Source organism: Pongo abelii, chromosome 3, assembly GCF_028885655.2.
Source record: "Pongo abelii isolate AG06213 chromosome 3, NHGRI_mPonAbe1-v2.0_pri, whole genome shotgun sequence".
In the NCBI taxonomy this organism is placed as follows: Eukaryota; Metazoa; Chordata; class Mammalia; order Primates; family Hominidae; genus Pongo; species Pongo abelii.
The window spans coordinates 180,514,488-180,528,725 of record NC_071988.2 but is presented as its reverse complement, the minus strand read 5'-3'; the positions used below and the strand labels follow the sequence as shown (position 1 = coordinate 180,528,725).

The window sequence follows — 14,238 nt, the reverse complement described above, 5'->3', positions numbered from 1 at the left end:
GCACTCCAGCCTGGGCAACAAGAGCGAAACTCTGTCTCAAAAAAAAAAAAAAAAAAATTCAGAATATTTTAACATTGATCTAGAACACTTTGTGTATCTAAGTACATGGAAAGAAGCACATTATAATATACATTAAATATCTGCCACAATTTCCCCAGAATAAATTTAAAAGTGGTGTAGGTCCCTGGGAGACTAATTACAGAAGAATGTGATCCAGTAGTTTCTAGGGGGTGAGAGTGTCATGTGAGGCTATTCCTTACTCCTTCCAATTATTTATTACACATTCTATTGTTTTAGACATTGCATCAGAAAGAATTTATGGGAGAAATTTAATAAATATGCCTAATGATTTGGGATTTTTCACACTTTGAATAATAACACTTTTATACATTGATGTTTTCATCTATAATATTGTGATTAGTGTTGAATAAAGCAATAGGAAAAAAAGCATATAGAAAAGTGTAGGGAAAAGAGATTAAAAGTAAAAGTTACATGAAAGGCAGGTGTAAGTGAAATATGAGAAACCATTGTGGGCAACAGAATAGAAGAGTAGGGAAAAGTGGTATCAGAAAGAGCACAGAATTTTGAGCCAAGATATTTGAGTTAGAATCCAAATAGGGCAAGCACATTTTTTGTGTGTGACTCAAAAAATAAATGACCAAATGAAGATAGACTAACCGTATCTATCATTAGGCAAGTTTTGAAAATTCCAATTCTCCTATAGAAGTTTCTTGAGAGTAAGGGTAAATATGCATATTCACTTGTGTCTATTTTACAGTGTTGGGAAATAGCTAAAAATCTGATATGATATGATTTGCAAATAAAAAGAGTGCATCTCTTACTAAGGTATTTCGTTATAATGATTATTTCTAATTACTGTGGCTTTGTGTTTATAATTACTGATTTTAGGGTATGTCCATGTATGCTTCCTTCAGGGTTATTCCTTTTTTATTCTTCCACCACTAAAACTAGAAATTTAGACTGTACTTTATTGCTCAGGGAAGGCAGAGCCCCAAAAACTTTCTAGAGTCCTCACCTTCTTGGCTTTAAATTCCACAGCTTTAGAGTCATGGCTTTCAATGGCAAAAGATAGGTGCTTGAGAGAGATAATATTTTTTCTTTCTTTTTATTCACTTGTTAGATTCTACCATACTGGCCTTGAACATTAAGACCCAGTAATGAAGGACACAGAACATCCAGTCTTTCCATAAGCTCTAGAGATAATTAAGGGTTAAGCATGTGTGATGCCCTCAAAGCAGTTTTCCTGAACCTGCTGAGAATGAAATGTGAGAAGGAAGCACCCTGTTCCTTTGGTATTAAAACTCTGTAGGGTGAGGGAGGAGGTGGAAATTACTAAGAGAATTTGGGGGACTGCCTAAGCAGAAGTGATTCTTGTCTCAAATCCTAATGTCCAGCTCAAAGAAAGGGCACATCTCTAGGAGAAGCAGGGTCTTGAAGTGAGGGAGGCAATGGTGAATGGGTGAGCTAGACACAGGGCCTTTGCCAGCCCCGAATCTGCCTGAGTTCCCAACAGGTGAGGAAGGACACTTGAGGGCTTCCTGTGGTCTCCTAAGAAGGCTATGAGCAGACGGTGGTGGTGATCTTTGGTGAGAAGCATGTGGATTAGCTGGAGAACAATGTGGAAGAGTGGTTGAATGCTTTGGTGGGTGCTGGTGTCACCCATTCTGGCCAGAGTGAGTTAACCCTCATGAGTAGCTGGCAAAGTGACGAGATGTTCACCTCCCTACCTGCCTCCTCAATTCTGATGTTTGCAAAACTGTCACTGAAATCAGATGCTGTTGGTCAGAAGGGAAAAAGGGTTGCGCAAGTAAGATTTCTTAAGCGATTGAGATTGTATTTTATACACAGTTCTACCAAAAAGACACCTCCACTCATATATATGTTTATCACAGCACTATTCACAATAGCAAAGACATGGAATCCATCTAGATGCCCACCAACGGTAGATCAGATAAAGAAAATATGGTACCATGGAATACTACCCAGTGATAAAAAAAAATGATATCCTGTCCTTTGCAGCAACAGGGATGCAGTGGGAGGAGATTATCCTAAGTAAATTCACACAGAGACAGAAAAACAAATGCTACATGTTCTCACTTATAAGTGGGAGCTGAACACTGGGTGCATGGGTAAACACACACAAAAGGATGGGGACAAGAGACACTGGGGATTCCAAAGGGGGGGGGGCAAATTCTGAAAAACTGCCTATCAGGTAGTATGTTCATTACTTGGGTGACAGGATCATTAGAAGCCTAAGCCTCAGCATCACACAATATACCCATGTAACAAACCTGTGCATACACCCCTTAAATGTAAAACAATCAAACAACAAAAAACCCAAACCAAAAGAAAACCCAGATTGCATTTTAAAGAAAAAGTGCCTGATTTTAAAACCAAGCTACTTTGAATTAGCAAATTTAAATGTTCTATTATTTTATGTAGGAGTCATGAGCTCTGAATTTCAGTCATAGAAATATAAAATATAATTTTTGCACATCTGAGGTTTGTGATCTATAAACATGAAAATGTTTATACTATATATCATACCTGGATTTGGTATGCTTAATGTTAATGATGGCATAAGATTTAAAGTGTGTGTGTAGTAGTAGTTTATAACATTTCCTTCTACCCTCAAACTTCATGTCAGAGAATGCTGGCATTACCTTTGTTAACATTCCCTGAACCCCTCCCCAACCCCATGCTCTCTGAGGAAAAAAAGGACAAAAACCGAAGGGTGGATTCTCCTGAAAAAATTAGAATAGAAGTAAATTTTGTGTTCAAGATGACCCTGTGCAGTAGTGGAATATGTGTGTCAGGAGAGGATCAGGAGTGAGGGGCTGAGTGATTGGAGGAAACAGAGGGGCAGAGAGTGAGGCCAAGGGCCTTGGATCAAAGAGAGAGAAATAGTGAAGAGTCAAAGGCAGACCAGGTGCAGTGGCTCAATCCCAGTACTTTGGGAGGCTGAGGTAGGCAGATGGCTTGAGCCCAGGCGTTTAGGACCAGCCTGGGCAATGTAGTGTGTCTTCCTCTCTATAAATTTTTTTTTTTTAAATAGGTAGGCATGGTGGCATGCACTTGGAGTGCCAGCAACTCGCGAGGCTTAGTTGGGAGGACTGCTTGAGCCAGGGGGCAGAGTTTGCAGTGAGCCAAGATTGCATTACTGCATTCCAGCCTGGGCCAGGAGAGCAAGACCCTGTCTCAAAAAAGACTCAAAGCCTCTAGGGGATTGAAGAACAGAAGAGGGCGTGGAGCTTTCAAATTGAACCTGCTATGTTTACTAGCATAGAAACTTTGAAAAAAGGTGCCCAAGAGCCAGATGCGCTACAAAAAGCTCTGTACAGATTTTTTCCATTAAAATGGATTTGATAGACAAATGACTTGCCACATTATTTTAGATCACCACTGAAGACGAATGTTCAGTGGTTGAGAAAATATCAACAAACAAAAACAATCCCTCTTTCCTTTCCAGGGAACTTAAACTGTGGTGCTGCAAGTTCACAGGATCAGGGGTAACGACTGCAATTAGAAGGGCAGAAATAAAAATCTAAATTTGACTTTGCTAAACTGGCCACCTCTCCTGATCTTAACACAAAAAGGGAGGTTAAATGGAGGTTAAGAAGCTAACAGAAAGCATGACTGATGATGTCATTGTGTCTAAGTTTGAAATGTGTGAGAAAGTAGAAACATTTATAAACCATGAGGCAGTTTTGCAATTTCCAGCAAATCAGCCACAATGAGAAAGTAAAAACGGCAAATCTTCTGGACCATTGAAAACGAATCAAACATTTCTAGCCTGCTCTGGGAAAAAACCATTAAAATATCAAAAGGCTAGGGTGAGCAACAGAGGGTGAGAGAAGAGGATAAAAAGAATCCGAGGTTTTATGAGTGAAGGTAATGGCAGAGTGGATTGTGCTGTATCTCAGAAGCCAATGCGTGATGCACCTGAGAAGAGTTATTTTCGTTAACTTATACTTGCAATATGTGCCTGGATAAAAGCTTCCAAAAAAGCTTCCTATGGCAGCTTATCTGATTTCTTTCACTAGGTCCAGGCACACACACATATAAATTTTGTTCAAAATTTGTCATTTCCTATCTATTTGCATGTTCTATTTTATAATGTTTTAATTTAAACTCTGTAAAGTAAGATTTATCTGTTTAAATGGCTGCAACTACAGGAAACTGCAGGGTCATAACTTGCTTGTATTATGAGGATCAGGTGTTGGAACCAATTTACACAACACTGAAAAAAACTGGCCAAAAATGTCCATGAACCCAGGTAACTGCAAAATGAGGGAGGCGTATAATCTGCAAGTAGTATGTTTAACAGGCAGCTGTTCTCTATGAAAGTCCTAATTCATGAGGAGGAGGTATTTATTAGGGAAATGAAATGAGTAGAAATCAGAATTTGGGTTGCAAGATTTGAGACCAAGACAGGAGAGTTTCTCTTTGTGGGTATTTTGTCAGAAGGTGTGGTGAGACTAAGGAATACAGAGAATCGTTAAGATAGGAAGGAGAAATTAAGCGCTGAGGGAGAAAGAGGAACTGGTTAATTAGAACTGGAAGCCAGTATCTAGGTTGCTTAGCCAGGAAAGGGAAAGCTGCAGGGAATCCACTTGGCACTAAATAGACAATCTGGGAGAGAAGCAAAGGAGGAGAAACCCAAGCATGTAGCAGGATCAAAACTTGAAGGAGTCTGGGAGCAGCGGCTCACGCCTGTAATCCCAGAGATTTGAGAGGCTGAGGTGGGCAGACGGCTTGAGCCCAAGAGTTCGAGACCAGTCTGGGCAACATGGTGAAACTCCCATCTCTACAAAAAATACAAAAATTAGCCGGGCGTGGTGGCATGCACCTGTGGTACCAGCTACTCAGGAGGCTGAGGTGGGAGGATCACTTGAGTCCAGGAGGTTGAGGCTGCAGTGAGTTGTGATCACACCACTGCACTCCAGCCTGGGCCACAGAGCAAAACCCTGTCTCATAAACAACAACAACAACAACAACAAAACAAGCAAGCGAAAAAAGAGATCAGACTTTCATGATAGCAGAGTTTATGACCACTGTGGGATTTATGTTTTACCATATCAGGAATGAATATCTTGGGGTCGTTTAACATAACAGTGAGGATGCTCTGTGTTGCTCTGTGAGTGTCCTTTCAATCCCCACAAAGGTGAGGATTGAAACATGTTACTCTATCTCAGGAAACTGTGTGTGCTGGGGTGGGGAGAGGGAAGAAAACAGTACATTTAGGGATATTCGACTCCCTACAACCAGGGCCTCCACTGTCTGCCCTCTCTGGCACCTGCATAGGCAGAAAGACAGAAGAGATGGCATTCTTTTTTGGTGGGAATGAAGAGGTTATAGGAGCGGTGAAGCACCCAGGTATTTGGTGCTTACATTATCTGGGGCACCCAGAAAAAAAGAGAGCATTTCTCTGGACACTAGAAGTGTCTGAGAGATTCTGATAGTCTATAAATTACTCCTGAGAAGTTGGCAAAGTTTCTTCTGCTGTAGCAATGCTCAGTCTCATTTTTCAACCTGTGGCACATGAAGCCTCTCTCACCTTAGAGGGGTGACCCCAGGGGCCAGATTCATGATTTGCGTGGCATGTGATGAAAAGGGCTGCATCTTTAGAGATGACTCTATTGTCTGGGGAATAGGATAGGAGCATGGACTGGAGAGGAGACATTAATAGTGAAGACATCCAGTGGGTTTTGACTTACTCTGAGCATTTTTTTTTTTTCTTTTTCTGACACAGGGTATTGCTCTGTTGCCTAGGCTGGAGTGCAGTGGCACCATCTTGGCTCACTGCAACCTCTGCCTCCCAGGCTCAAGCGATCCTCCCACCTCAGCTTCCCGAGTAGCTGGAACTACAGATGCTTGCCACCACGACTGGCTAAATTTTGTATTTTTTGTAGAGATGGGGGTCTTGCCATGTTGCCCAGGCTGGTCTTGAACTCCTAGGCTCAAGCAATCCACCTGCCTTGGCTTCCCAAAGTGCTGGGATTATAGGCATGAGCCACTGCCCCCTGCCTTACTCTAAGCATTTTTAAAGTCCCTTTCATTAAAGTTCCTCTGGGCCTGGCTGCAGACATGGTGATGGGCAGGTGCAATGAGAATCTTTCTCTCCTTGGTTGTGAGAATGATTTAAATGTTCTTCTACAAGGTAGGTATGTGAAGAGGGATTATACTAGCTTAGTGTATTGGCAAAGTCTTAATCATTGACACTAGGATTTTGGTAGATAATAAATTTATTTTAATAATTTCTGTCTAGGTTCTTTCTATTTTCAAGTGATATTTTACCCTTTTGATATTTCTTGCCCTTTTTGTCCTACATATGAAATTTGGAGACCCACTTTTAAAAGTGAGTTAAGAATAAGACAGCTGAAAACTAAAGGAAACACAGCTATATGGCCTTAGTTTCTATGTGAAAAATGAGGATGTTGTCCTTTATAGCTTTACCTTGCCTTCCAACTCAAAAAAGTCTGATTTTATGTAACTGAAATTAAAAATAGTACTTGAGCGACATTAAGTAGAAACTGTCTAAGTAATAGCAATTTACTCGAGGATCAGACTGTGGGAAGTGGAAAAAGAAACTTCATTTTTCCTTAAATGAATTAGATGAGAACCAAGGGAAAAGATTAGTAGGAGGCAACAGTATATATATATATATATATTTTTTTTTTTGGAAGATGGAGTCTCACTCTTGTCACCTAGTCTGGAGTGCAGTGGCATGATCTTGGCTGATTGCAACCTCTGCCTCCTGGGTTCAAGCGATTCTCCAGCCTCAGCCACCTGAGTAGCTGGGATTACAGGCGCCCACCACCATGCCCAGCTAACTTTTGTATTTTTAGCAGAGACGTGGTTTCGCCATGTTGGCCAGGCTGGTTTTGAACTCCTGACCTCAAGTGATCCTTCTGCCTCTGTCTCCCAAAGTGCTGGGATTACAGGCGTGAGCCACCACGCCTGGCCAACTATACGTTTTAATCAATGGAATAACTCATATAATTATATGACCTCTTAGTTCAAGTGGACACTCAATCCTCTAACAAAAAATTATTTAAAATCTCAACAACTTTTTGTTTTTTTAAGTGTGAATCTTACTATTAAAGAATGTATCAGATTATCTGCTGTTTCATTTGTAGCTAATCATGTGGGTAACATTTTGGTTCAAGTGAGCACCCTGTCTAAATGTAAACCTAGGATTGCATTTGGAAACAGGAGCTAAGGAGAGAGAGAGCTGTGTCCATCTGCATAGGAACTCAATGAGAACTTGAGTTCCTGGAGCAATATGGGAGGAGGAGTTGAGGAAGAATGATGGGGAGAGAGAGGTGGAGAGAGTTGCTGGCACAATGGCCAAAGGCAAGGGCTCCAGGTGGCCTAGACCAGCTGGTGAAAAGTCCCAAGAGTACCATTCCCAAAGATTAACTCTCAGAAATTTCTTGAAAACATTGATGATTTCCAAAAGGCATATTCATTATCATAAAAGATTGAAGAAATAAGGAGACCCAGTTAATTTAGGTAGTATTGAAATAACTATAAAATGAATCTATTTAACAACAAATCTAATAATATCCAGGTTGCTATAAAATACAGTTATTTAGTAGGAAAATACCAAGTTCTAACATGAACAATACGATATCTCACTTTACACTGTCCTTTTTCCATTTGACATTTATTTTTGTTGTGATAGAGAACAAAACCTAAATTTGAAATATTCACAACTTGCCCCTGCTTATCTCCAAAGAAGGAAAGAGCTTTTGGTTTAGTGTTGGGTCCTTGTTGTTCTGAACACAGAAGTAGATGAAGCTGTAGAATTTAAAAAGATGAAAGAGTATTGGATCACTACACATAGGCAGGAAATAGAGCTGTTGGGGTTGTGGGGTGAATAAAATATCCAGGAGGAGGGAGAGGTAAACTAATGTAGGAATTAAGTCAACATTTATTAGCACTTGCTGTATGTATAGCTAAGTTTCATGTGCTGCAAACAAAAGTGCTTCGTATATATTCAAATTATTTACATATACTAATTCATCAGTTGTTGGTGTACACTGAGGAATGTATACAAAGCAGATAGCACCAGCTCATTAGAGGAGATATATAAACTCCTAGCATGGATTTGTTAAACTTGCCTTGGATGGGGAGGCCCTCACCGTAGGTGGTGGAAGCCCTGGATTTACCAGCTTTGAGACCTTGGGCTGGTCAATATTTCTTTATGGATTAATATCTAAAATAGAGAAAGATCTAACTTGCTTGAAGGCCAGTGAGCTAGGTCAGGGGTCTGTTAAGTTCACTTTAAATTCTATATTATAATTTAAGAAAGTGTTAGAATTGAATCATGTTTAATAGCATAGGCTTTTTAAGGAGATAGACTTGGATTCAAATCTCCTTTGCAACATTACTAAGAAGTGGTGCCAGGAATGCTACCAAATATTTCTCACTCTCTGTTTCCTATTTTGTAAAGTAAGAATATCTCATAGGGTTATTATGGGAATAAAATAAGATCATGTTTGTAAAGCACTTACATTGTTCCTCATCCATGGAGACCTCTCAATAAATGGGAAATAGAAAAACAACTATACCCGTAAACTAAGGATTGAAATCAAATGGTCTAAATGCTTACAGTTTTTCAGACAGAAAGTTAAACCTAACTAGAATACTCAACTCCAGGCATTTTAGTTTAACAAGTTTGTACTGATGTGTGAAACTGTGCTTGAAAGACTATTTAGTTCACAAACATAATAATTTCCCTTTATGTAGATCAGGGTGCATTTGCACAGATTCATTAATTTTCCTTTCATTTGAAACTTAAAAATATGATTCAAAATATATAGTAAAAACAATACAAAATTGTCAGCAGCCTCCACAATACAAGGTGGTGAGAAGTTATTTAATTGGTACCATGCATGTTACCCTAAAAGTCCTGACTTGACTACTATGCAATCTAGGCATGTAACAAAATTGCACTCATGCCCCATAAATTTATACAAATTTAAAAAAAACCCAACCCCCTCCCCCACCAAAGTATAAGGTGGAACAAAGTATACCTCCGTGGTCTGCATATTGGTATGTTTATTCTCCCATCTTTTGGAATTGGATAAATATGCCAACTTTCTCTTTTTCCATGTACTAACCAAGCTAATGGTCTGTTCTGGAATTGTCTCTTCCTTTTCCCTTCTTCATAGTTACAGAAGAGAACTGTTACAAGTTATGCCAGTGCTGGGATCCAAAGCAAAGGCCAGGTAGCCTGGTAAGTGTCTCTAGGAGTCTGAAAGAGAAGACCTTACTAAGCTGGGCCAGTCCTGGGCAAAATACTAATGTGGATCAAGCTTATGTTTGAACTCCCTCTATTTCCTATATCTTCACTTGTTTCCTGCCTATCTAAAACATTAAGTAAAAGAATTGTTTTGCTTAGTGATATCATTTAAGAAATAATACAGCATTTTCTGATAAGAACTTATAATACAAGTTGTCCTGGGGATTGTTTTTTAACTACAGATTTTGAAATAATTCTATACTTACAAGAAGTTGAAAAAATAGTACAGAGAGGTCCCATATACCTTTCACCCAGCTTTCCTTAATCTTACATAAATTTAGTACATTGCAAAACTAAAAAATTAACATTGGCACAATACAATTAATTAGACTATGGACAGAAGGATTTTTAAAGAATGAAAAATTCTCAAGGCTAAAAGGAAATCTTTTCTAAGTCTTAATGTCACCTCTGTTTGTGTGGACCTCAATTTTTGCACTTGTCTTATTGAATTGAATTCTAGATCAACGTGCCGTCTTCTCCATTCTATCCCTTCAGAGCAGGGACCATGCTTACTTTAATAAGATAGGTGAATAAAGCATGGTCACTGCTCTGGCATGCATAGGTATTTTTGGTTGAAAGGATGACTAATAGTTGCTTACGTCTGTAACAGGCTTTATAGTTTTCAAAGCCCATTTATACATATTATGGCTACTGAGAATTATCATGGGCTAGGGGAGAGAGCACGGGCTTTGAAAGCATTCCAATCTTGGCATTTATTAGCTCGAGTCTTGTGACAAGGCACTGAATGTCCTACCTCGTGTGCTTAATTGTATCCACATAATAGAGTTGTTGTGAAGATTCAGGAGGTAATTTTTGTAATAAAGAACGGAACACAGGGTTTCTGAAAGGTAGACAGGGTAAAGGATTTGATTGCCATTTCACATGCCCAGAAGAGGTAAATCATTTGCTGAAAATCATAGAACCGGTACATGGTAGTGCAGCTAAGCATCTTAGGTTAGGTGTCTTCCATGATATCACATCACCTTTCCCGTAACAGGAAAGTGGATATAAAAACAAAATAAAACAAAGCAAACACACAAAGAAACAACAACCATGGGGCATTTACAGAGGTTTAAGAATTTGTCCTTATGTGTGGCTGTTGATTTCCATTGCTATGTGCCCAGGAAATTCTCACTTAGGTGGGGCCTGGGTGAGCGGCTAAACTCAAGGTGAGCCACGGCTGTGGGTGCTATTTCAGGAGGTCCCTGACAAGTGTTCCCCCACCCTAATATGCAGTTAATACCATGTAGCCAGGAATTGCCTTGCCAAACTTTGCTGCAAATGTTTATGCCCTCATTTCCTGGGGAAGGCGTGGAAGGATGAGAACTTGGAGCTCTCAACTTATACTACACTCCCAAATTTTCTTTTGAATCAAAAGAGAAGTTAAATTTAAAGAGACAGAGGGTTTTGGCATCATCATCACCACCATCATTATTATTTTCTGCTCATGAAAATAATTTATTAACAAAAGGGTACAGGTAAACATGGAATTTTTTTCCTAACCTGAAATGACTGGTAACACAGTGGCCAAAGTTGCTTCCCAACCTGCCCTAAACACCTTTTATATACCCTTAAATTCTTTATACTAGAAAGACTATTTTGGAAATATTCCTCTGGCTTATTTAATCTATTCATTTCACTGAAATGGAATAGGGATGGTAAAATATGGCATTAATTTTTGAAGCTGTTGGCCACAAATGTCAAAAGCTCTGGTAGTTTAAACATGCAATTATAATTAGAAACATTACATTTTTGATGGTGGTTTGCAATTTATTGTTTTCCCTTCAGTTAAAAAATAGGAATGTCAGTAATCAAGATTAGAGATGGAGAAGGCTAGGACTAGAATATTTCCCCAGGATTCTGAATAGTTTCTGTGGTTTTGATGCTGTCCTTTAACTTTAACTCTAGATGAGATGGAGTAGAGGGAAGGAGGAAAGAAGGAGAAAAAGGAAACATAATCACTTTGACACATTACAATTGGGAGAGTCAGGACTGAAAGTTACCGAGACATTCCTTAATAGAAGAGCTCAGAGTTAACAAAACTTATGCAAACTTTTAAGAGACACAGGACTATAAAAAGGCTTGTTAATTTCCAAATTAGTGAAAGCCCACATTCCCGGAATCATAAAGTATTAAAGATACCCAGAAAGTTTTGTTCTTGGTTTGGCTTTGACTTTTTCATCATTTATTACCTAAGAAACAAAAACACTTTATTTCTATCTACATACTATAATTCAAATGGAGCTTAACACACAACTGTTTCCCTTGAATTTAAAAAAGATTTTCTGAAAAATAAACCATAGCACACATAGAAAAAACAAAATTTGTCATTATAGTAAAAATAACATGCCCATTTGGAGCTTCTTTTGTGCCTATGTTTTTCATTGCTTTGTGCTTTCCCTTGTTTTTCTTTCAAGGAACAGTGATAAACCTTGCTAAATAAAAAGAGTTTTATGAATGCATCTCCCTGCCCAGAAGCACACCTATGATAGCAAATCACAAAGGATAAGGGCGATATAGCATTACAACTACACAGAAACTGGCACAAATGTGAGGACTTTCCTAGGATTTTTCAATGAATATATTCCTTGAATACAGTTTAAGAATTACTACTCTTTAAATATTATAATGTTGCTTATAATATCAATTATATGAATTGGTTATTATGAAGCCTAGGTTTACACGGCACATCAGTCTTGCTTCACTATTGACTATGATAAGATATTATGGTCTTTAATACAAATACCAGACATATACTAAGAAGAACAATTCTGAAGTGAGATTACAATTTTATCAGCAAGTGCATTTTATCTTAAAAGCATAAATATAAGGAATAAACATTTGTGCTTGTGGTTATTCCACAAAATACTAAGGTATACAAAATTAGACACTGAGCATACTTACAATATTTTCCAATAATTAAGATGTAGAAGAAGACAGAACCAGATGTCATTTCCTTCTCTCTGAGCAACTGATTAATGAAAGTGAGCAAAATTTGGTCTTGGTTTCTGAATCGCATACAGCTCACAGTGGTTGTGTGCTATTTCTGTCTGCAATCTTAGCAGCTACAAAGCAGTCCTCCCTCCTTCCACTCCCATTTCCTTTCTCTGTCTCTTTCCATTCCTCTTTTTTTCTTTCCTCCTTTCTATTCTCAGGATCACTCCTCCCCGCCCTCCTTCTCTAAATGTCCTAATCTCCTTCTTTACACACACACACGCGTGCACGCGCGCACACACACACACAGACAAAGCTGAAAAGCAATAAAAAGTTTCAGAGAACACATATGCTATCTACAAACGAGGGTGTATACGAAGTCTGAGAAATGTCTGAACTGATCAAAGACACACTACCAGAAAGAAATTGAGCTAGAGATATCTCACAAGCAAAAACATACTTTTTCCCCTTATGACACACGACTAGGAAAAGAATGGAATTACACAGGGCAAAATGCCTTTGTGGAATTAACTGTGGGACAGGAATTAAAGTGTAACTACAGCAATCGTTTATAAACTGTTTGAGTTTGGGAATTCGAACAATAGGATATTGTTGAAAGAAGAATACAAAGGAATAAAACAACTTAAAATCCTTTTGAACTTGTGAATTTTGTTACAATGGAGACCATGACATGTCACTGGATGTCCTGGAGCAAAGCTGGCCTGGGTTTGAATTGTAGGTCCCCTGTGACTTTAGAGTTATGCAGGTGCTGACTCTTGGCTGTGCCTTGCTTTTCTGGAGCAAAATATGTATGCAGCAAGGTAGCTGTGATGGCCAGCACAGGGCATAATGAGGGGGTGTAGATCCTACTGCATTATAGGTGATTACTAAGTGTCAGTCATTCATATGATGATTTTTATTATTGGACCAGTGGGGGGAAAAGTATGCAAATGCAATGAACATTTCTGTAGACTGCATTTTCTTTTAACCAGACTGGGTCATTCTTATTTTTCAACTTGCTAATGAATTTCTGGAACAAATGAGTAGTAGCCCTTTGACATGAGGAATTTATTTTTGAGGTTAATGCTCCCTACTTGTAGATATACAAGTAGAATCTGCTTGAATTACATATCTGTATATCATTGACTTCAATATAATAAGCCTATTTCTAAATAAGGGCTAAAAGGTTATACTAACACTGCTTCCTCCCCCCATAAATATAATTAATTCCATGAAAGAAGAATTTTAACATAGAAATCTTCACAAGTCCTTATTCATTTAGCAGTAGATTTAGTGAAGACACTGTTCTTTTGATGGACATGCTTATGGTTAACTGAATTTAGTCCCATAAATTGTTCACTATTTTTAATAATACTTGAAGTATTTTAAGATTATTATGTGAGTGGTTCATGGATTTTTTAAAATTTATTTAGAAATAGTAGTTTTTTGGAAGGATGCTGTGGAACATGTCAAGGGCAGTTTCAGAAGGGCGACCCATAAGAAGCTTCTTAATAGTAAAATTGAATAACTTGCTTTGGGAATTATCAACAAAAAGTAAGCTGTTGATACAGAGGTCTTCAAAATCATTCTGATGTTATTTTGCAAACTTTGAAAATTTTGCCTGAGCGAATATCACAGATACATACAATTAGTGGACGGGTAGCCAGGAAGTACTCGTTAACGATGTAGTTTTAATCTTCTCAAATTATCAGGGCAAAATTTCCAAATCACCTCTCATTTTATTAAGAATCTATTAGGTTTTACTAAAATAGATATTTATCTGAATGAATAATTTTCATTGTTTGTTTTCTCAGGGTGTCACTTCTGTTTTATTTTTGGCAAAGGCAGTGAATCTGGCATATTAGTTTTATAGAAATATTTTGGTGGCAAAACCCAAAAGTGAATATAGCATACCCTGGCCATACATTGAGGCAGGTACTGTTTCTACTATGGGCTGGAGAATTCCTTATTGT

The 14,238-nt window shown here is 38.4% G+C and overlaps 1 protein-coding gene and 1 long non-coding RNA gene across 2 annotated transcripts in view; one reads left to right on the top strand and one right to left on the bottom strand.

Annotated features, from left to right (window-relative positions):
- RXFP1 (relaxin family peptide receptor 1) overlaps window positions 1–12,333 on the bottom strand; it is a gene marked incomplete at its 5' end in the record, with an annotated part of 129,514 nt that extends 117,181 nt beyond the window's left edge. The window contains 1 exon segment of the mRNA NM_001133200.1: window positions 12,236–12,333. Within this exon segment, the coding sequence (NP_001126672.1) occupies window positions 12,236–12,284 (49 nt within the window).
- Window positions 1–14,238, top strand: part of LOC134761313 (uncharacterized) — a 48,793-nt gene that overhangs the window by 7,008 nt on the left and 27,547 nt on the right. The gene's annotated exons all lie outside the window — the stretch shown is intronic.